This window comes from Ischnura elegans, chromosome 8 (assembly GCF_921293095.1).
Source record: "Ischnura elegans chromosome 8, ioIscEleg1.1, whole genome shotgun sequence".
NCBI lineage: Eukaryota > Metazoa > Arthropoda > Insecta > Odonata > Coenagrionidae > Ischnura > Ischnura elegans.
Genome location: NC_060253.1, coordinates 49055256 through 49078484, shown reverse-complemented (window position 1 = coordinate 49078484; position 23229 = coordinate 49055256). Strand labels below are relative to the sequence as shown.

Here is a 23229-nt window from a genome sequence, read left to right as displayed (position 1 = left end):
TTTATCAGGCTCATTTTCTCGCCAACATCCAGATCATAAAGTTATACACATTTCATGTTTCTCGTCTCATTTTATTCTTATTGACATTTTTATGATTTTTTTGCCATGCCTACAACAATGCATGAGCCTTATTTTCAACAAATTCTCAAAAAAAACAGAGACTCTTCATACCAGAGCCAAAAAACTTACTTAATTACAAGTTGATAATGCCTGCCAAGCATTTTTGAAGATGACTTTATGAGTGGTGTCAAGGAATTATCAATAAATCCCTTTTGATTAGCAATGGAATTACAAGGTAATTTGACAACAAAGCTCACAAAAGTAAATTGATGACAATGACAGCACAAAGTTGCTCCCAAAATTATAAAGTACACCCGAAGCCCAAGAAAATGGCTTCAATTTCATGACCAGCACTAGAGGAGAATTTGTCACTTCTCCTAACTGATTTGATCTATGAAAACATGATAAACTGACCTATTTGATGAGCGAACAAGCCATTTAAGGCACAGCTTAGCAGCTCAAGTCTTGGGCACACCATTCACTAAGATGAGAGACAGATGCCTAACATGAAATATAGTGTCAGGAAAATGGTGGTGGGCAAGACCCATTTCCAAATGATGGCCTCAAGCACTGGGGTCGAACACAATTCAACATTCACTTGAAGAAAAGAGCACAACTGGCCCCAGAAAACTTGAGGATGGGAAAACCATGATTTGCAAGCATCCTGGACTGGTGAGCCCTAGAGAGGAGTGTCTGCCGTCTCCATGACAGCTCCACTGTAAGCCAAGTCCCAGTAATGCTCGACTGAGTGCTTCTTGAAATGTTCCCGGGCCACTTTCTCTGTCGGGCACACTTTGAACTTGAGCTCCCCAAAGTTCCTCTGCTTCGTGAATCCCTGTGAGAAAATCAGTTACATAACAATAATGAATCAGTGAGTAACACACAATAAATATGTACATTATTTATTAGTGAGGATTGTCGATGATCAGGCAAACATTAGCCACTAACATTTATTTCAGGTTTTGTACATATTGACAAACTTATCATGAACAGCTGTGGAGGCTACCTTTTGTGATAATACGACAGTATGTATTATCATTTCAATGCATTGTGATCAGTGACCTAGAATCAGAATTGAGTTCTTCAAAAGGTGAAACATCAATTTCAATTCATGACATATTGTGTGCCGGAATCCACAAATACTTCTTCAGATGAGTATCTACAAATATTTAAATATATATCCAATTTGTGAGAAAAAATACCTCCGATCATGGCTGTAGTAAGAAGAGGCATCAGAGTATTCAAACTAGTGATGGGAAAAGGTTTTTTTTTCTTCAGATTGATATTTGCAAAAGTCAAATAAAAGCCTTCTTTATTTATTTAAGATTATATTATTCCTGAGCACTAAAAACTGATTAATTACGTTTCCCAAAGATATGTTTTTTTTACTTACCTTTTGAAGGATGATTATTTTGTTTGCTTTTCTTTGAATGAGCTACTTTTTTTCATTTAACTCATTTGGCTATGACAATTTTTCATTTCATTGAGTATTTTAGTTTGTGAAAAACTATCAAAACATTTTTTTTCATAAAAATTGTAAGTTTTCAATCGAAAAAAATATTCAAAATACTGCATTAATGCTAAAACTTGGTTGTCTATCAATCCCTTGGGTTATTTCCAGAAAAAAAACTTTCCACCCTTGGGAAAGGCTGACAACCAACCCAACGGTGGAAGCATCAATTGGTACTATGCCAATAATGTTTGATGACACATTCTCCAACTATGCACAAACTTTCAAGACAATTGGTTAAGTTTCAAAGAATTCAGAGGGGAAAAGCTTCAATGCCTGGACTACAGTAGAAGATAAGGTAGTTACTAACCTCCCACACTAGATGGCATTTGTTTGGAGTTTCCTTTCCCTCAAGGTCCTTTGTCATATCCTCTTCCCACTTGATGCGGTGTAGCATCAACCTGCAAATGAGAAAAAAAAACCATAACTAGTACCGAGTAACTTACAGGACCAGCCCATTTAAATCATGATACGTAGCAAAGGCATTCTACCTCTTGTAATGTTTCTGTTGCTTTAAGCCACCTTCAACAGCAATGACGTTACAGTCCCTGAACAACACAACACATCCAGTCATTGTAAGCTGCTTTGCATTGGCCTCGACTTTGAACTTCTTAGCGGGGTTAGTGAGATCCTTTACCCTAGAAAACAAAAAAAAATCGACAGTCATTAATATAACTTTATAATTTAGACAAGACGGAAAGCTAGATGAAAATAAGTAGCTGCCTTGATGCTTGATAGGAGATTCATTTCAGCACTCATCACTGTGAACCATAAGTGGTCACAGGGTTATGGACAACCCAACTTTGGGCGTTTCATACCCAAAGACTTCTGAGACTCTACATAAGGGCAATAAATATTAATTCCAGAGTTTAAACAGAGCCAGATAAAGCGAGGAATCAAGCTGGAGTTGAACCAGCAAAAAATGGATTCACTTAAGTGCTCTTTTACCACACTGATTTGACTTATAAACTGCCATGGTAGTTTGGAGCAGAATTGCCAAATGTTCAGAAAGGAGCATTAGTGATCATCTCTTGGCTCCTAAACCTCTTGCTGAGTCCCATTCAAACAAGGAGTTGAGTTTTGTGCTCCACCACAAGGAGGAAGATACCTAAAATCTTTTTTTTAATTTTAAACTTCCCTTGTAAGTCTCTTGTCGATTTTTTCACATCTGATTAATTAAAATAAGTAAAGGCAGCCATATTTTTAACATGCTAGCTTAGAATTAGGCAATGTGTGTCACATGTTGCAAACTCTAATTTAAACAAAATACTTTCTGGGCTAATTAAAGAGTCAGGGATTCTGATTACACTAAACCAAGAAAGTAGACTAGTAAATCAAAAAAGTAATTATTGCCACTGCTTTTTTTCACATTGTGTTTCACTCAGTGTTTCAACCAGAAGTTTGATGAAGTACTGGTAAAAATCATCCTGGACTAGTCTACACCATAAAAATTCACACCATTATGGAATGCGGCTCTTTTCTTTGCCTTAGAAATTTCAAACTTCAAGGATTTTACTTTGGGTGTGTTAAAGGCTACACCCAAGATTTGAACTTACGACCACAAGTCAAGCACTCAACCAATAAGTCAGTAAGCCCAGTGAGAAATGCTGACATTATTTTCCTTAGCAAATTCACTACTGTCTGTAAAAAAAAAAGCAAGACACCAGCCCTAGTGTCCAAACGAAGCAATCAATTTCAATGCAACAAAAAGCATATAAAAGAGAATTTGTTTCTACGCTGGATCATATACTTTTAAAAATCTTTGGCTCCATAGTATTTCCTGTACTACTTGGCTGTTGGCACAGTTCCTTTAAATGACCGGCACTGTACTGTGCATTACTATGCACAATGTGGCAACAGTGCGCGGCATTGAGACACTTCCTCTTTTCTGCTGCTTTGTTTTGGTCTGCCTCACCAGGTGGAGAAAAAGCGACAACCGGAGCTCAAAACAATAATGAATATCAAACAATATTGAATATACTGCTGACATCTATCATGTGTGATCTACGTACCACCATTTCTTGTACTCTATGGCACAGTAAGTGATTCAATTGGAAGATTGTTTGGGATAGGTGAGGGTAGAGCTCAAGCCCAGGCTAGAATTTGGGCATACGAATTTCAAGCAATCATGAGAGAGGGAGCAGCTCCTTCACGACTTTAATGACTTTTGAGCATATGCACCTGTAAATGGCTACATTCACTCCAAGAGACACATCTTCTTGTATCTTGCGCGCTCTCTTGTCCTTCTTCTGCTGCGCTGTAAGGGCCCTCGCTGCATTTGCTTCCCTGTGCGCTGCCAGACGCTTAGCCATTTGCTCTCGCACCTGCCCCTCGATCTTCGTGGGATCTGCTACAGCCTCTGTGCCAAGCACCCTCATCAAATTTGACATTCGGAGCTGAAACGAAAATCATAGACACTTTCATTCAAAACTAGAGAATTCAGGATGATATACGAGGTACTTTCGCTCACACTGGATGGCAAGAACAACATATTTCAGAAAGAGGAAAGGTTCAAGTTTACAAAGAATAAAATTAAGTACATATGTGTCCAAGGTTGTACTCAAAATGGTAAAAATATGATGGTTAATCTCTCCAGCAAATTCTTTTGCAATAAAATAATTTTGCTGGAGGGCAAAATCATATTCCCTTACTTTAATTCAAAATTAAGTTTTTTTTACTAAAGTAAGGCAATAATAAGGTACACACATGATTACATATAATGTGATGGTACAGGTACCTTACAGTGCCATGAAGGGAGATTTCTAAGAGAATTATTGAAATTTCCCGGACATTATTTAGCTTTCCCATATTTTCCATGGTCATTTAAACTATTATACAATGATAAAATATAATCTATTAGCACATACCTTAGGTTCAGGTGGAGGCTCAAGGCCTAGACGAATTTTCTCCTGCTCCTCCTTCCATGCCTCACGTCGATTCTGTCGTCTCAACTTTTTCCTCTCCTTCTTTGTGAGGAACACTGGCATGTAGACGGGCTTCAAAGGATCAGCTGCCACAAAGGAAACAACAATTAGCCACATCAAATAAATGAAGTCAAAGGCCAAAAAGAATATCACAGATTTACCCAAAGGATAAAATTTTCCACGAAAAAATGATTTGCCTTTGCCGGGATTCAAACCGAGATCTCCTGATAGCCTCTAACATACCTGACAAGCAATCGGGTGATCAGAATTGAAATACTGGCAATGCCAATGATTTCTCCGTGGAAAATTTCACTCTAGGTGTAAATACCCACTTGTGTATGTGATTCTATACTAAGTTACTAGTTAATTGCAGTGCTTTGAAATTTCACGGGATTAATTTTTCAACCACTCGCTGGATGCTTCAACCCGAACCCGAAGGTTAGTTTCGGTAAGTGTCTTAAAGCTGTACCTGAGATTCAAACCCAGGACCCTTAAAGCAGTAGGAATGCACACTAAGCAACCCGCCCTGTCATTGTTTCATTGAGGACAACAATACTATCGAGTATGACCAGAATCAGGGTCCTGTCCTTTCTTAAACCTTCACCTGTGACAGTAAGATATTGAGTCCAACGATTTGAAGTATTCAAAGGAAGCCAGAGCCTTTACATGGCAGATATTAGACCCTCGAAATACCCTCCTAAAACTTTCGTCAAGATTCAGCAGGGAGGCCCCCAGCTATTAGGTGTTGGATTAGTGGATCTTCAAATCACAAATTCAATTGATTATTAGTAGCAGAAGGAAACAATTCACGACTACTTATTTTTGAGAATACTTATTTCTGGTAAAGAGGAATGCAGGAGCAGAGAAATCAAGGTTGGAAAGTTTCGAATTGCAGTGATACAGAAGAATGATGAAGATCAAAAGGAAAGAAGCTGTGAATTATGAGTACATTCTCAGAAGAGCAAGAGCGAATATACTTTTGAAAACCTTGGATAGAAGACTGGACAATTTTATCATCCACATCAACAGGCATTGCACGGAAAGCTGCATCAAACCAATCTTAAGATTGATGGCTATTGATGATGATGATGGTTATGAATATCATTTTCTGAATTATCTTTTTAATTCAATATCAATTAACAAGGAAATACATTAATATTAATCCACTCCAATTGAGAGTATCAAATTACACAATATAGCATGGAAAATGAGAAGTCATTTATTTATTCTGTAATTTAAGTGATGATGTTGCTAAGCAGAAAATCTTATGCAGTTGAGGACCTCAAATCTGGAAAGCTTGGGGCCAAAGGGTTTCTGGATTTCTGGTTTTTCTGGTCTTCATGGTATATTTTGCTGATAAATTAATTTATAAATGCGTTCAGACTCTTGTGCTCAATATTTGAGATCCCCATGTGTCCCTGCCTGGGTTGCTAGCGTATGTTCATAGCATGTGCTAACACGGTTCCCACTCTAACTAAATTATAAAATTCACGGTTTTTTCCATGTTTTCACGGAATAAATATCGTCAAATTCACGGTCTGTTGATAAGCCATTATAGGCAGAAATATTGATGACGTAACAATCACCGCCCGCACGTTAACTAAAAATTTATCAACCGCGACAGGCACCGTGAATTCACACACAATGAAAGTGCTATTGCACAAGGACCAATTATTGCACTTCGAATATACGTGTGCAGATGAATGGGTAGACAGTGTCTGTATGAGGCTCGGCCTTGAAACATGATTGAAATATCATTTTTTCTTTTGATCTGTCAATTGTAGTTCTTTTTCTATAAGTTTGAGAGATTTTTAAGGTTTTATGATGAAATTCACGACTATTTCCAGGTTTTTTCACGGTAGACGAAATTCACGGCTTATTCACGGTTTTAAGGTTTTCACGGTTGAGTGGGAACCCTGGCTAACTTCCCACGCGTCCCAGAACAAAGCTCGGAGAGTGGTGCCTAGGGGTGCCAAGTCGAAACACTACACAGGAATTTTCAAACATTCCAGATTACTGGTTTTCCGGGTTTCTGAATTCCGGATTTGAGGTCCTCAATTGTATTACCAAAGCTTATTTGAGGGGAACATGCACATAATTTTTCATGAAACTTTTATTGCTTTTCCACAGGAAATCATAAACTGTTCTTTGATTAGAAAATAAAGATAACAGAGGAAATAATCCTACTGGAGAAAATTGCCCACACCAAAATTTCAGTGCATTTATGTGTCGAGAAACTTTGTGGCCATAAATTTAAGAGCTGGTGTCACTTACTGGGAGGTCTCATTTGTGTTGGATGTTCAACGAGATTAGTGACACCCTCTGGCCTGATTCCAATCTTCCCATTGATCTCCTCATACCTGGAAATAGAGCAACATAACACAAAATGTAGGAAAATTGAGACTGATTTACAATAAAAATCAGATTAATTAATTTTTCGAAAACTCAACCACTCTGTTGATGGGGATGTGCCCCATAAGAGATCAGTTTGAATGAATTTTAAAATTGCTTTGCCTAACTACCTTGTGGTTTCATCCATAAATCGAAAATACTGATTCATGCAATCACGAAATATCAGGGCATTTCTTTATTCTAAGTTGAATAAGGTTTAAAATAAAATACATATTGGTAGAATCCAATGAAATATTTCTTGTCTAGTGACAAACTAATCTAATGAACATTTATTGTCACATAAATAGCACGGGTAAAATGATTCAGAACACAATATTAAGATATATTGTAATTAATCTATCATCATTATTCACAAAATCTTGCCAGAAATAGGAGCTAAACTAAAAAGTTTATTTCTAACCTCAAAAATTGAAGCAGTCACGCTAGATGTAATTTATAATTTACTGATTACATTTTTAAGGGTCAAATACATCTAACAGAATCAAAAAGAACATGAATACTTACCCTACTGTTATAACTTACTTGTCACAATCTGGACGCAAAATGACCGAGTCCCACCATTCAGAGTCAGGTATCTCATCCTCCGTAGCCTCAGCCTTTGGGGCAATCAATGCCAATTTGGTTGCTGACGTTATTCCCGTTTTTCGGGCTATCTGTGATATTTCATTTTGCAACTTTTCCAGCTGGGCCTAAATCAGAGACAACATTCAATGCAACAAAATAATACAAATCTAATTCAAAATTAACATAAGTTGTCATATACTTTAAATAATAACTTAGAAGTTTCTCCACCTATTACATCATGGCTTAGAACAAAAACAATTGGCAGTAAAATTGTGCCAATTGAGCAAGGGAAAAAGATATTAATAAGAACTGGATGCCCATATCATCTAAATTTAAGAACTCGACTTAAAGTTCAATAGTTCTATTCAGAATTAGGGATGGATACCCAGGATTACTTTTCACATTACATACATGTCATCTTATGATTTGGGCAAGGCACCACACAGCAGCAATGCATACAATTAGTGATTAGGAACTCTTGATTTTTTACTCCCTTAAAAAGGATGCTAATTCAATTAAAGCACTATTAATAATGCTGCATCCAGATCTATTTTTATGGTGAATTTGAATACAGCGAACTGTGGATATTTGGATGTGAAATGTACAATCTTACCATCCCTAATTAATATCAGTCACTCCTTTACGGCATTAGATTGTTATTCACATTACCTTGACACGCATCCGATCAGCCATTTGAGTGAATTTCCCAGGCTCATGGAAACGTAGGGCTCTTTTCCCTCGGACGGGAGGCTTATTGCCTAATCGGCTATCAAAAAATGTAGTCTCTGAGAGATCTTCGGCAGCCCTTTCTTGCAACTGCTGTCGAAATTCCTCCCTTTTCTTGGCCCTTATATTTGCCTAAAGAATACAAAACCTTATTAAATTTTTAGTCATGAATGATGAAAAGTTATATTTGACATGAAGGAAAAAATAGTAATATTATCATTAAAATCTTTATTATAAAGGAAAATATAATTACTGATGATAATCAAATGAAAGAATAAGAAAATTTGTTCTTTCATTTTTCTAATGGTTAAATTTACAATTCAATATCTCAGTTGTGTTTTTTCAATGAGCAAATAAAGAATTGAAACTGAAAATATTTAGATTATTGCTCATTACATCAGCTAATGCTATGCCAAATAATTTAAATTAAGGTTCTGCAAGGATAATATTTTTCTTTAGATTATCAATTATGGCTTTTGCATGATTTGGATGAATAATTGAAGCTATTCTATACATCCCTCATAAAGTGCCATGACATAACTACAATTCCCCAAGCATGCTTCCTCCCCCTGATGCCTAGATGATTGGAATAGGCTTTAGAGCTGGTACCTTAAGAGTGGGCATGCGATGGGTGAGCTGCACTTCCTTGCCCGTGACATCCACCGTTCGTCCCTCCGAGTCGAGGATGAGTGGAGCAGGCTTGGGCTGGGGCACGTGCTTCGGTTGCTGTTGTTGCATTGTGGGACGGTGGGCCATGCCTGTGACAACAGCCATGAGGGGAGGGGGAGGCAGGCGGTGAGGCCCTTGTTGCGCCGCCATTGCGGCCATCTGCTGCCCCAGGACTAGTGCCTGTTGCTGCTGTCTTTGCACTCCTGCGGCTGCAGCCATTGACAACAGTCCTGACGACAGCTTTGACTGGATCTGAGCCTGTAAGGGAGGATTGGGAGCATCAGCATTTTGGCTACAAGAATGATGACATTACATTCCCTGAAAAAAATTTCCGATATTGCAGATATTTTCTTAAGCAGTATGACATTCAGAGAGCATTATTAATTTCAAGTACAAACGAAAATTTAGAAATCATTCCAATATTAATTTTATCCATCATAACTAACTGATTCAGTTAGTAAATGAAGACATAATGAATGAATAAAATTTTCATGACTTCACCATACTTCACAATGCCTGACATCTACAATATCACACTAGTTTTAAAGTGCATGATGGTATATGGTCCTCATTTTGAGTGTATTCACAGTTTTGATTGGATTTAGAAGAATATCTGAGTAAAAATTGGCATAAGAGACTTTATTGGTGCTTGTGATCTCTATTTTTTTATGATAGCATTCTTTATGCCACTACATATTTGATTCAACTGATTCACTGGACACACTTCAACTAACATTAATAGACCCAAGTGATTAATATTCCGGTAGTAATCTTTTAAAATTGCATCATACAGAGAACGATCCTCCTATATCTAAATGGGCTCCAAAATTGAATGCATTTCAGTGATACCATAATATGAAAGTCCATACAATGTGAGGGTTTAGTATTTTTTCTTCATCATTGAAAGAGCTAAATTTAATACGACCAGTACATAAATATTGTATCACAGGTGTAATTGAGGCACGTAATGACCCTAAAAGTGTGTATGTTTTTGATACATAGTTCTAAATTTGGATATTTTAATGGCCGAGTATACTTGGTGAGAGCATCTGAAAGGTGTGAAAATGGGTTGTTCATGAAAAAGCAAAGGTAGATGCCAACTTTAACAGAAAAAATGAAATAAACCACTACCACAACAACTTATAAAGTAAAAAATCACACATCAGACTTTATCAGCAATAATGTAGTTCATTTTTTAGTCCAGGACTGCACTTGCATTAATTACAGAAGAATGAATTTTGCCACAAGAAAAATCATTTGGCTTACCCGGGATTTGAACCCAGATCTCCTCATTGCCAGTCACATATCTTACCAATTAAACCACCTAGCTATGGCCCTCCCAGGTAAATTTCAGACTATTGAAGGTGAATTTCAGAAAGGTAATTCGGTGATCTGCATTCAAATCTTGGCTATGCCAAATGATTCATTGATGATGATGGATTTTGTGGTGAATTGCATCATTGGTGTAAATAACTGGGAACCTGTACAGTTGACAAGTTTACTCGTTACATGTATGTATTACTTTGCTCGTATTATATTCTGCTAAAAATACAACACCAAGTCCTAGAGAAGATATTGATGGCCCAAATAATGATGATGATTTGGAGTTATGATTAAGTCCCGACGTCAATCAGAAATTTATCAATGATTCATGTGAATTTCCACCTCCTGAAAATTCAAGAATAATTCCCAGATTTCAAGATTTTTATGGCATTGAGGACAGTGGCGGCTCGTGAGTCAAATGCTAGGGGGGGCGCACTCCACCGGGGGGTCATAATTTTTTAATATTTCGTGTATTTTATTAAGTTTTTACGGCTATCTAGGAATTAAATTCTGTGATGCCATACGTTCCGTTTTTTTCAACAAAAATACCTAGTTTTCCTAATAAAGCTTGATTAATAAATACTAAATACAGTAGACTCTCGGTCATACTGATCGGCTTAGTCCGGACTCTCGATGATACTGATCAATGATCTTGAAGACTAAAAATATATTTGCTGCGATATTTTGCAAATACAAACGAAAATACGTAACTTTAGGTTTTAGCGCCTACATTCTTCGTGCGGATATGCCCGCAATACACTTATGGTGTTCGTTTTTCAATCATAATGCGTTATTTGTCAAATCTATTCAACATTTGCAATGATTTAGGTAGCAATGACACTTGTAACACCTGAGGAGGGAGGAGAGTGTCACTGACTTCCACTAGGCAACAAACACTACTAGAATGCGCGCGCTTTGCTATTGCAGATGTAAACTTTGATGGCGGTGTTCGCGTTGCTTCTTGAATAAAGTATGATTTAAAATCAACAATTAAACATTTCTCACACATTTTAAACAAAATATGAAATACTCACAGGCCTTTCGTTATATTGCAAAAGTCCATCCTTCTTTCATTCTGTCCAGCAAAGTGATCAATTACACGTTCGTTGAAATCAGCGCTGGACAACAATTTCTTTCTGATTAAACACATGGCAAGGGCACTAGTCTATAAATAAACAAGGGACGACACAAAATAGGCCGACGAAAAATACGAACAAAAAGAACAAGGTGCCTGGACACAGAATTGGGACAATTTTTCCCTATATTTCCCTTAAAAAAACGAGCACTGTTGATTAATTCAAAATTGTCTTCTTGAATGTACACACAGCACTAAGAAACTTCTTAATCGGCAATTAAGCACAGTTAACCCCTCAAAAATGATGTCTGAACTCATTTCACTCCGTTCTTTCCGAGAGTCTTGCCGTTACTATAAGGAAGACTCAAGGGAGTTAGAAGTCGTGGTCCACTAATGCTGATTCAGCTGAGGGACGAATTTAAGGTCAGCAAAGGCATTCAAGCAAACAAAGGACGTCACGGACCATCTCCTTGAGTCTAAGATTCATATGTGGTAAACACACGAGACGCCAACGGGTCGCATTTGGAATAACCGTGTCTTCGAAATCATTGCCATGATATAATAGAAAATAAGTTCTAGATCGTAAAAGAAGACGACTCGACTGAGCCACAGATGGGAGCTGTAAGGATTTCCGCATTGATATGAACTCTTCGAGGCCACATAAATCAGACCCAAGTGGGCATTTTCCGTCAGACAGCTACCGCTCTGCCGCGGAGGAATTAGGTGAACATGAACTAATACAACAAGGACGGCTAGAAAAATGATGAACCTACACACAAAAGGTGCATTGTACGCGGCACTTCATGACATTAATTGAATGACTCTATTTAAAGTCGCGCTTAACGATTTAAATTATATTTAATCCTTCACCCTTTCACGCACGCAACTATTTCTTAAATTATAAATCAGTGGGGAATGTTAGCTGATTTTTCCTAATACTGCAGGTCTTTTGATAAATTTATCTGAAAAATAGGTACCGCATTTCTAATCATCGGGAAGATATGAATACATTGTTAAGGCCTAAATATTATAATATTAGTTTCCCCAAGGTTCTTGAAATTCGTAATCATAACAGAACTGTGTCAAATACTAGAGAATAGTTTTCCTTCGTCAATACGGCCTTTAACTGGTTGGATTTTATGTGTTCCGGAATTCAAACACCAAAAAACGCAAGCATAATGGGAAAATTTATTTACTGTAGCAATACCTACCAGTAATTAAAAATTAAAATCGTATAACTACACCCAGTATAGTGACCATTCTGATTCCGTACGCCCCTTTTCTGTGGCAGCACCAAGTAGACGCCAGATTATACGCCCGCCGGCCTGCGCAGCGATGTCAGCTCACTCGTCGCTCTGCGCATTTTCGGACGACGTCCCAAGACTTCCATAAGACACAACGTTAGACGCGTCATAGCACCAGCGGCCCCCACCACTACCACTCTCCATATAACTGCATGGGGATGGATTTGGACGTTCTGGCCAGCGCCCCACGGCTACAAATACGAACTTCTCGCGCTATTTCTTTTCGTGTTTTTCCAACACTTTCGATGTATGGGACTGAAAAAACGCTTTGATTAATCAGATGTATAATTATAAATTAATGGATATTTATTTTTTTTACTTTTTCAAATATTTGGGAGGGGCGGCGTCCGAGAGTCCTTATGGGCAAACCGCCACTGATTGAGGATTCATATTGATTCTTACTTCTCCACAGTTAGCTTAAGAAGAGTCAACATGTATTGAAGAAAAATAGTATGTAAATGTAATATGATAATTAGATTCAGTAGCGGATCCAGGATTGAGACAACGGGTAAGGGTAGTAAGAATGGGGTAAACTCCCAGTAGCAGTAAACTCAAAAGCAAACTCAAAAGTAAGCAGAACAAAAATTGGCATTCTATCTAGTGTAAATTGGATATTCAAGGGGAAGGCTATATCTCCCTTAGCCTCCCCCATTGATCTGCCACAAATTAGATAAATTTCATTACGCATCTAAGATAACTCTGCCACACATCAAGTGTGTAGCCAAAGCTATATACACTAGTATAGATGCCTCAAACCTCATCAACAGACATACAAGTAACTAACTGATAGAAAACTAAAGTGCCAAGCAACTAATCGATACAATCATATCTCAATACCATGAGAATCCATGGTAAAGACTATTAACATTGTATCGGTGCAGCATACCTGCAACTCCGCTATTTTCCTTGCTTTATCCGTGTCAACAGGTGGCTGTGCTGTTCGTGAACTTGATGAAGATGATGAAGGCCGACTGGATGATGAACTGGAGCTGAAGGCAGGATTGACAAGTTGTTAGAACTTTTCCACAAATATCTGACACACAGAGCAATAATCAATGCAACAATTGTAATCGACATAATAAAGACACTGCCATAGAGATGCATTTTCAGAGCCATAAGTGCACAATTGACAAAAATAATATTCAGTTGGGCCAAAACTCATTCATGTATGTATGTGAACACAAGGGGCAGTATTACCCTTTAAATAAATTAATCACAAATATGTATAATTAAAATTGGAAAAAAATTAAGAGAGAAGGCTTCAAGTTTAATCCCACAGCTATTAAAATATTACCTATAGAAGTACACAGAAGAGTAGATGACATACATACAATGCGGTATACCTTCTTGCATTAGGTGACAGGATACTGACAGTATTTCAGCAAATACTTTTGATTTTTATACACTATTTGATTAAAATATGATTGGAATTTCAAATCTTGAACAACATGAGGATGCAAAAAGCAACATTACCGCAGGATAACTGAGTGGGACTAGGAAGTTTTTCGTTACATATTTTTTTAAATAATACACTGGCCACTATCACACACACATTGGCTACTTCAATACACTATGGGAAAGTCTGTTACTAAATTCTACCAAACTAATAATACAGATGGAATGCATACATGGTTTACACAGGGTTTAACTATAGGTAAAGATCTGGTAATTAAAGAATATCTTAATATTCTCTTTTTTTGAAGTGTGGTGGCCTAGTGGGTAAATATAAAGTTTGCCCAATGATCTAAGAGTTCCAAGGTCAAATCAAGGGAAGCCTTTAGATCACTTATTCAGGGTGACAACTCAACAGCAGGATGTGATAGGTGAGGGTAGAGCTCAACCTATACTTAGCCACAGACACGAAAGTTCACGCATTCAAGGCTGGTGGGCCGTTTCCTATGCACAATGAAAATTTGTGCTGAAGGAGTGAAAAGCCTTTAACTGCCACGGATTTGAGGTCAAGACTCATCAGTAAGTACCCAACTGCTCTTCACACAAAACGGTGAAATTCTTGGTCTGAGACCTTCTTGCCAAAGGTGGTGCTGCAGCAGAATCAAAAGTCTTCTGCCCTTGCGGAATGACTTCTGCCAAAATATATGACATACAAAATATGACAAGCACGCTCACATGTGCACCTTGCTATAGCTAATTTTTGAAAAATCCATTGCCTCCTGGCGGGCATATTATCAATTTATCCTCCTGAGAGATAGGGGTTGTGTATAACCCACCAAGGTGGTCGCTTAACAGGGAACGTATCAGTTCACCATCATCATTGATGTTAGCAATGCTAAGCCTGAATTACATTATCATTTTTTCCGTCCTCCAGAGTGATAGCTCTTGTGATAGGCTTGCAGCGATCAAAAGAGTGATGACTCGACCTATAATTTTCTGAATCACACAGTCATTCCTACTACATATCCCTTTCCAATTGCTTTTTCCATCACTTTCTGTAAATACAACTTTCATTCAGTTGAATGCCAAGAGTGGCATTACAATCAATGTTAGCAGCCTTACATTCTGATTGGCTGAAGGGTGGTGCCAGCTATGATTTCAGGGACAAAAAAAAGGACATGCCGAGTGATAGAAAGCCCATTCCTTGAGCCATTGTGGAAAATGATTGCGAGAAATTGTCATTTTTTCCACAATCACTGAAGCTGTCCCTCCTAAGGGATGGGAAAAATGATCGTGTGATTCAGACTTAAGATTGATTTTATGCAACAATTCACTCATCAGCTTATCTATTCATGTAAACATATTTCTTTTCCTTCACATTCTTAATAACAAAAAATGCGATCTATTGCATAGTGCTTAATCCAAAACTATCTTTTTTTATTTTTAAGTACTAAATATGTCATGTAAAGAATTAATAGTTACAAATGATTTTTATCATTTACACCTAACATGAATAACAATACAAATGACATAATAGTACATGGGAGAAAATGGAGCAACAAGTCCTTACGATTTCAAGGCCATTCACAAGGCAAGTTTGAAGTACATCACATGATTCATGATGCAGCTGATTAAGTAATTCAGTCTATTTAAAATTTCCAGAAGATGTCTCTTCATTCCCTATGGTCTAAGGACTTCCTCACTGCTCTCTCCATTTAGTGATTCTAATCCATTGAATGATTTTAATCATTCCTCTGAAGTACCATATTTTGAAAGCTTTTATTATGAGGGGGGGTACAAATATAACCAGAGGAAATTTTAAAAATTCAGAATTTATTTTTTTGAGCTACAAAAATTAGTCACCTTTCAAAGTACTCTATTGCCATTAACACTGATACATTGGTTCATACGTTTTTTCGATTGTGCAAAACACCTTTGGCACTCATCCTTTCCTATGCCTTTCAGTGCCCCCTTTGATTCTCTTTTCACCTCCAGAATGTCATCAAAGCGCTTAACTTTCATCACCCATTTCATCTGGGCAAAGAAAAAGCAATCAAAAGGTGCGAGATCTGGTGAGTAGAGTGGGTAAGAAAGTGGTTTCACATGGAGCACATGGATTGCCAAAAACGGTTTAATCAGGAGTCAACAAGCGATGGATAAATTTCACCACGATTCATCTAATTTGCAAATCTTGAGCTAAAATGGGCCAGAATACCAGATTGTTCACCGAGTTCTTCAATAGTACTCCTGCTATCCTTGTGCACAACGCATCAAATTTTCTTCACATTCTCATCAGTTCTGGACTTGGAAGGTCGGTCGGGCATTGAATGTCTTCCATGGACATGTTACCAACTTATAATTGCGAATACCACTCGTACTTTTGAGTTCTTTTCAAAGCATGTTCTTTTGTAAGCTGTACACAACATATCAACCGCATCGGACACACTTCCACAGAGTGGAAATAAATTTCAACACTGCCAGCTGCTCTCGCATATCAACCAATATCAGCCATTCCCAAATTCAAAAAGGCCGAAAAACTCTTCGAACTAACACTGTCACAGGGACTCCCTACAACTGTCTAAAGCCACGCTGATTTTCATACTGACTTAGAAAGGGTGAATTATCACCTATGTGGTGGGAGAATTCCAAACTATAAGGCTGGCACGCACAGCAATTTCCATCTGGTTATTTTTGGGTCAGCCCCATATTTCACTTCTCTGATGATTCCAAAGTTCAAGCCTCTCTATCATTCAGAAACATACAGCAAATATAGGCCCTTATTAGGTTTTTCTAATTTCTATGCTCCTTTCCTTACAGAAAGTAGATCGTACTTCATGTTGAATGCTCTTTCCCTGAACTATTTCAAAGAGTGTTCATCCCCTATTGTCTCTATAGCCCTTTACCTGGCTTCAAACGCAAGAGAACTCTTTTATTTTTTCCATTTTGCACCAAAATACCCACAATCAGAATCATGGAAACTGCAATAATTACAACTTACAATGGACCAATTTCCACTAGAGGTTGTAGCAGAACGTGCCAGATTCTCACAGATTTTTTCCCTGAGTTCACACATGAATGATGACCATTTCTTAATCTACACCCATACCATCATCATCGTTAGCTACACACAGTGAGGTTTCTCCAAAAGAGATGAGTACCACAACATGTACTTCAGGAGTACTGTAGACTGCAATGAGGTATGACTATTGTTCTCTTTACCTCAGGAACTTCCTGACGGAGAAATTCTCTCTGGTGACAGCTGACATGTATCGTTCATTTTGAAGCATTTATAATTAAGCTACTAATTGGAGTAACACAGAGAATCCAAATTCCAATTAAGGTCAGAAGGAAAAATATCTCCAAAATCTGTTTTCTAATTGCCAAAGACAATCATCAATTGGTAGAAGAATGGGAAACATGTGCCATGGAAGACTAGCCTAGGAGTAGCTATCAGTTTTGCAGACAATTTTCCTTCTAACTATAATTGCCATTTGAACTACTTGTCACCAGACATATTAACTTGCAGCAGCTACATCCATTGGGTTATAGCTTCATTAGTTACTACGGAACAGAAACAATGGAATTCTTCATAAGAGATAAACAGGACAAATGGGAAGATTAATCAAAGCACAAGAAATTTATCCCAGGAGAAGGGGTTTTGATGACAGCCTAGCAGGAATTATCAATGCTACACATAGGACATGAATGACTACTTATAACAATTAATGATCAAGATTTTGCTTGAAGATAAGGTATAGGTGATTATTCATTAAACAACTTCAATTTCAACATATGATACCATAAATTTTTATAATGGCCCAACTGAATTTAACATATGAATATCCGTTAACCAAATATAATAGCACTTGATTGTAAAGAAATAATCTCTCAAAATTGATACAATAAAGCAAATACACTTTCATAAACATCAAAACAAAGCATAGTTTGGGAAAAACAAGAAATATCATGAGAAAGCATTTCCACAAAAGTTACACTGAACAAATATCAGCTGAAACAAAAAGATACTTTTATTTATAATGATCCATACACGAAAATGTTTACTTACATGTCACAAATTTTTAATGAGTTGCTTTTGAGCGCTTTATTTCCACAATTAAAATGTAAATCTTGTATATTTCTTTATTTTCATGTTCCATCCATTGCTGAAAAAGTGTAAATTCAGCAAAGAAAATGAAAATGATCCCAACAGAAAAACTCTTCAAAAATTCCAGATCCAGAATTGGTCAACCAACCTTTCTTGGAATTTGTAACCTTCCATACCATTTTTGCGAGATGTAAACTCCACTAGAGAAAAGCAAAATTTGTAACTGCAGGGAGATGAACAGCCATAATTGGTTTATGGACCACTTAAAGGAAAGAATTCCATCCATTAATTCTCATGACCAGAGAGAGGTGTGAACCATTAGCTTCTTCCACAGAAAGTTTCCACAAGAGAGAGGAGCAGCTAGGCTCAAATCAAGCTATTCAAAAGTGTTTGACCTGTGAAACTTGCACAACTAATATTGCTCCACAGTACACTTCACCATACTTTCGACACATTTAAAACAGTTTTGATTTATTCTGATTATAGCTGGTATATTACAATGAAGAGACTTACATGGGAACACAAAATCTGGTCAGCCTTCACCAGGATGTATCAGAAAAAAAGAGGAAAACCTACATTAAATAAGTGGTGTTTGACAAATTGCACAAGTGTCCTCGGTGGCAAAAATATCACCAAATTCATGCCCGCTACACTAGCCAAATGATTGACAAAATTTCATGTCACCACCTCATTTCTTGGACGACTACATGAAATTACTCAGTAAGAGGCTGAATACTGGGCCAAATGGGCATCCTCTAAATCCGAGAGAGGAAAACACTATCTCAGCCAGACCACTGACACGGCTACGTACTGACTGGATTTTGTGCCTGCTCATAAGTCGCTAATACAGGGGAAAGTTTGATGAAAAAGGAAGGCTTAGGTATTACACCAGTAATGGTCCATGAACCAAGGCTGAATCCCTCAGATTCAGAAGCATCTGGAACAAATATGTCATACACACCGAAACGGCCTGAAATTATTATTTTATGGCATGCAAAGGAGGGCAGAGCAGATCGAAAGCTTACCCGTTACTTCGAGAACCACCACCTTCACTTTCTGACCGCCTGTTGGAGGAGGAAGTGGAAGAAGAGGAGGAGGGAGGGGCAGAGGAAGAGTTGGACGACGATCGCACTTGGATGTCAGAAAAGAGGTCCGCAGGTGGCGCAGCAGATGAGATGCCCCCTCCCCCACCACCCCCAGTCTCACCCACACGCAGCATTGTCAGCGCCTTTTTCCTCTCCTCGATCATCCTCTGAGCATTGGCCATCATTTCCTTGATCTGATTCAATAGAGAAGAAGATATATCAAGTTATGAGGCAGCCTTTCAAATACTGGGGTGAAAATACACAAGGGTGTCCACCCAATCAAAGCAGGAAAATTCATGCATAATTTCCGGGTTTCCACCGAAATTTTACAAAATTCCAGGTTAATCCTACATGATTACTGCATTGGATAAGAATAAAAAAAATGGTGTCTTTGTTAAAAACCCTGTTGATTGCTCCTATGCCCAGTTCTGCAAACATTTTCACTTGATCTTAACTTCAAGAACCACAACCATTTGATCTTTACTTTGAGGCACAGATAAGATAAGACGATGTCAACCGATCATCCTATCAGATTACCTTCGTGTATTGGGTTACATTTGCAGGAGCACAAGTGGTTAGGATGAAGCTTAATTTTCCCTTATTAAATCGCATTAGATTACTTTTTGTATTGGGTTAAATTCCCAAGACCCTGGGAATGGTGGAGCTCCATTTTTTTCCTCTAAAATGGTTTCATATTACCTTTCAGTATTGGATTTTATTTTTGAGAGGCAGGTGGACCATTATTGTAACACTTAGGAGAGCTCCGTGGATGCGCTAAGTTAGATTTCTTGCTGCGTCCAACTCAAAACATCTCCATTTCAAATTATTAGCATGAAATATTACCGGTGCAACTAGAGCTTTCGGAACAGCGATCTCCGATCGTCCACTTGATTTAGACACAGGTCTTCTAGTGTCATAAAAGACATGATAAGGAGTGAGATCTATTCTTATAAGTGTTTTTGTTATTTTTATTTCTGATGTAAGGCACATTTAACTCATGTGATTGTACTTTTGCGACTGATTATTCTATTTTAACAGCATTAGCCTGCAAGTGGTGCACATTTTAAAATAAGAGATGTTGTGCATAGGAATGAAAAAAGGAAAACCTGGCTTAAAAGTTTTTTCTCATGTGATTGTACTTGTGAAGTACAAAGAGGTAATTACTGGATGAATAGCAACAAGGTGTGGATTCAAATACTAGCTGAATTACTCAAGGAATGAATGAGAAAAACAATAATTTCAATTAGAAATATGGAGATTGAAAATCATGAGGTGACAACCACAGTATTTGATGATAAGAAATAATACTGTTAATCATTGCAAAAGGAAACATTTTTAATGTGAACTAAGCAAGTTGAATGAATTTACAAGACTTGAATCAAAAATCACACGGAACACTTGGAAGCCCCTGTGACGATGCAACCCATTAATCACCTCCATACAACGAAACTCCCTACATTGAGGTCATGGTTTTTCTGGTCCCAAAAAATTGTATAGAGGTTTTACTGTATATGTAAATGTTGTAAATGCAATTGAGGCATTAATAAGGCATAGGATCACATAAATGTTGGCATATTGTGCAAGTGGAAACATAAATAGCAAAATAAGAAATTTTCAAAAGCTCCGCTCATATCACACGTCAAATCCAGTGTTACTCAAACCCATCAGGAACTAAAGTCTACTACATAAAAGATTTAAAAGCTAAGAAGCAAAACAAAAATATAAAGGAAAATGAGCAGCATGAATGAATGGATACCAGTCTCTAAATAGGTCTTGCAGCCCAACAAACTAACCTGTAAAGCAGTCAGCTGCCCTGGACTGGGTTGGCCAACAGGAGGAAGAGTAGCCGATGCATCATCATCCGAAGTTTTAGAACGCTTCTCTTCTTTGGACACAGAGTTAGTGGTGCTGCCTGCGTCTTCCCCCTAGATGACAGACACAAATCTAATCAATGAATAAATTCGCTACAACCCAGGCAATTTTCAACACATGCCCTCTTTCAAGGACCTTTAAAAATGGCTGTATCATGAATAAAATTCTAGACTGCATTATTTAAGTTAAATTACAATAACAAAGTGAACCACCTTAGATTCCAATGTGAAATATATATACCAGTACCAAGTGATAAAGTTATGGGATCCATTTCAGATGTGGTGCTAAACCTGAATGCCTTTACTTTAAATGCCAGTAATTCATTAATTACAGCAATTTACCTCAAAGTTGAGGAAAACTATGCATCTGAGCAAACATATTATTAAGTATTATAATTTAAGGGGCCATTTTAGATATTCTCTGTGATAAGTTTCATCTAGGCAACAACGGTAACAGAAACTAGTGGGCCTGCATGGAATTAACTCTGGAACCAGGCCTACAAGTCTGAGACTTCATTCTCTGCCTAAACTATGACAAGCATAAGGCGATATCCCCCAATACAATTAAATATAACACCTTTCAAGATCACATCCATGAGAAATATATACCAGCCAGTTCCTGGACACACAAAAATTCCAAAAAAATAAGCTCATTTATAAATTCTCATCTCTAAATTAACTGAAAAAATAAATTATTTTAAATGGATGAGTATGAGTTCAACAAACATAGCAATATAACTGTGGACTCATGGACAATACACGTTAAGGTAGCCATGAACACGACTCTCCCGTCCTCATGAATGAAGACAACTAACACACCGAATTCAGAAGATAAATGCTTAAAATTATAAATTATTGACAGAATGATAGTGTTTTTATTTTCATTGAACTTGTGGTTCAGAGCTACTTTAGATGTTACTTTGCACAATATTTCACTACTACTATTAACTACCTAGGTTGAACAGGTAGCCCTCTTTTAAATAATGATTATTGCGATAATTTAACAACATATGATTGCTATCAGGGAACTCATTATTGAGTACTTAGAAATCAAATTTTGTTCCTAGAAACTTCATAGCGATTCACGCTTGTATCATCCACAACTTACCTCATTTCCGTCTCGAGTTCTTTTTTTCGAGGACCGACTTTGTGAAGATGAAGAATTATTCTGAGATTGGTTTGGAACAGTAATACCTTTAGTTTCTTCAATCATATCAAATATTTTATCGGTTAAACGTGATGCCTTTTGGTTATCAAGCAATGACGCCAATTTATCTGTAAATAAGGATATCATATAACATTAAACTATATTCAACACTCGAATAATTCCATAACATTTTACAGTCACTCTTCAACTGAAACAAAATGAACAAATTTCATAATCTCAATCAGGTCAATATGGCAATTAGGTACCACTCAATTGCTGTTTTCCCCATGCAATGATAACACTTATATAAAATTATAGGGTTTTCTTACCAGTGGTTTTCCTCCGGTCGTACCCAGATACAAGGCAGTTAATCGCAGCGGTCACAAGTGAAGGCTCATTGAATCCTAAAAATTTCTGCACCGTTTTATCCAGAGAAGGCTTCATCTCCTCGATGTCCTTACGCGACAAATACGTAGTCATTTTGTATCCTTAACTTGCTCTTTTCAAATTCTGAAAGTACAATATTCTCCAGTGAAATAAATAACAGCTACTTCGCAAACAATAACAGCGTTAAACTGAAAGGCAACTTCTTTTACTATTTGCTCGTTACACGGCAAAACAGACCTCACGTCCTTTCCACTGATTTCACTTCAAGAAAGAGTTGAAAAGCATAACTTTAAATTCTTTTCTAGCACAGTAATTTGTCAAAATATGATTAAAATACAAACCAACTTAATTAAACACAGACCACACGACAACTGACGAAAACAATCTTTACGAAATGTGGAGCGGTCAACGATATTATCTTGTTTTGACTACGAAAATATCGATATACAGGCGGTACGATAGATCGATACAATAGCTTTCATGTTCAATGTTCGATTTTTAAATTCATTTTCACCAATTTTCATCACGAATATTGCAGTCCCCTTGATTTACGCATTAAGAACTTAAATATTTATAGAACTGCATTTTCACACGGTGCTTACTCCTTGGAATGAAATGGGCGCAGTCTAAGCTAATTTTAATTTAAAATGGGTGTTTTATAACCAAGCCTTAGAT

At 37.3% G+C, this 23229-nt stretch overlaps 1 protein-coding gene across 5 annotated transcripts; it reads right to left on the bottom strand.

Annotated features, from left to right (window-relative positions):
* Window positions 1-50: 50 nt before the first annotated feature.
* On the bottom strand, window positions 51-22974 carry LOC124163513 (U4/U6 small nuclear ribonucleoprotein Prp3). Of its 5 annotated transcripts, XM_046540472.1 has the most exons (16): window positions 22896-22940; window positions 22792-22815; window positions 22497-22677; window positions 22129-22295; window positions 20943-21074; window positions 19090-19343; window positions 13454-13556; window positions 8806-9123; window positions 8140-8328; window positions 7429-7595; window positions 6769-6854; window positions 4438-4580; window positions 3752-3966; window positions 2062-2208; window positions 1881-1971; window positions 51-895 (listed from the first exon to the last, which is right to left on the bottom strand). In XM_046540472.1, the coding sequence occupies exons 3-16, from the start codon at window positions 22645-22647 to the stop codon at window positions 740-742; spliced, it is 2319 nt and encodes a 772-aa protein (XP_046396428.1). In that variant the 5' UTR covers window positions 22648-22677; window positions 22792-22815; window positions 22896-22940; the 3' UTR covers window positions 51-739. The 5 variants fall into 5 exon arrangements, with proteins under 5 accessions (XP_046396428.1, XP_046396427.1, XP_046396430.1 ...); XM_046540471.1 differs by lacking the exon at window positions 22792-22815 and having other exon boundaries at window positions 22896-22974; XM_046540474.1 differs by lacking the exon at window positions 22792-22815 and having other exon boundaries at window positions 22900-22923.
* Between the last annotated feature and the right edge of the window lie 255 nt (window positions 22975-23229).

Bases quoted from the DNA above. Each gene is read 5' to 3' on its own strand.
- LOC124163513 (XM_046540471.1), bottom strand. From the start codon at position 22,647: ATGACTACGTATTTGTCGCGTAAGGACATCGAGGAGATGAAGCCTTCT. The intron at 8,329-8,805 runs GTACCAGCTCTA...TGTATTCTTTAG, and splicing joins ATCGCATGCCCACTCTTAAG to GCAAATATAAGGGCCAAGAA. The intron at 2,209-3,751 runs GTGCATATGCTC...TTTGTTTTCTAG, and splicing joins GTGAATGTAGCCATTTACAG to GGTAAAGGATCTCACTAACC.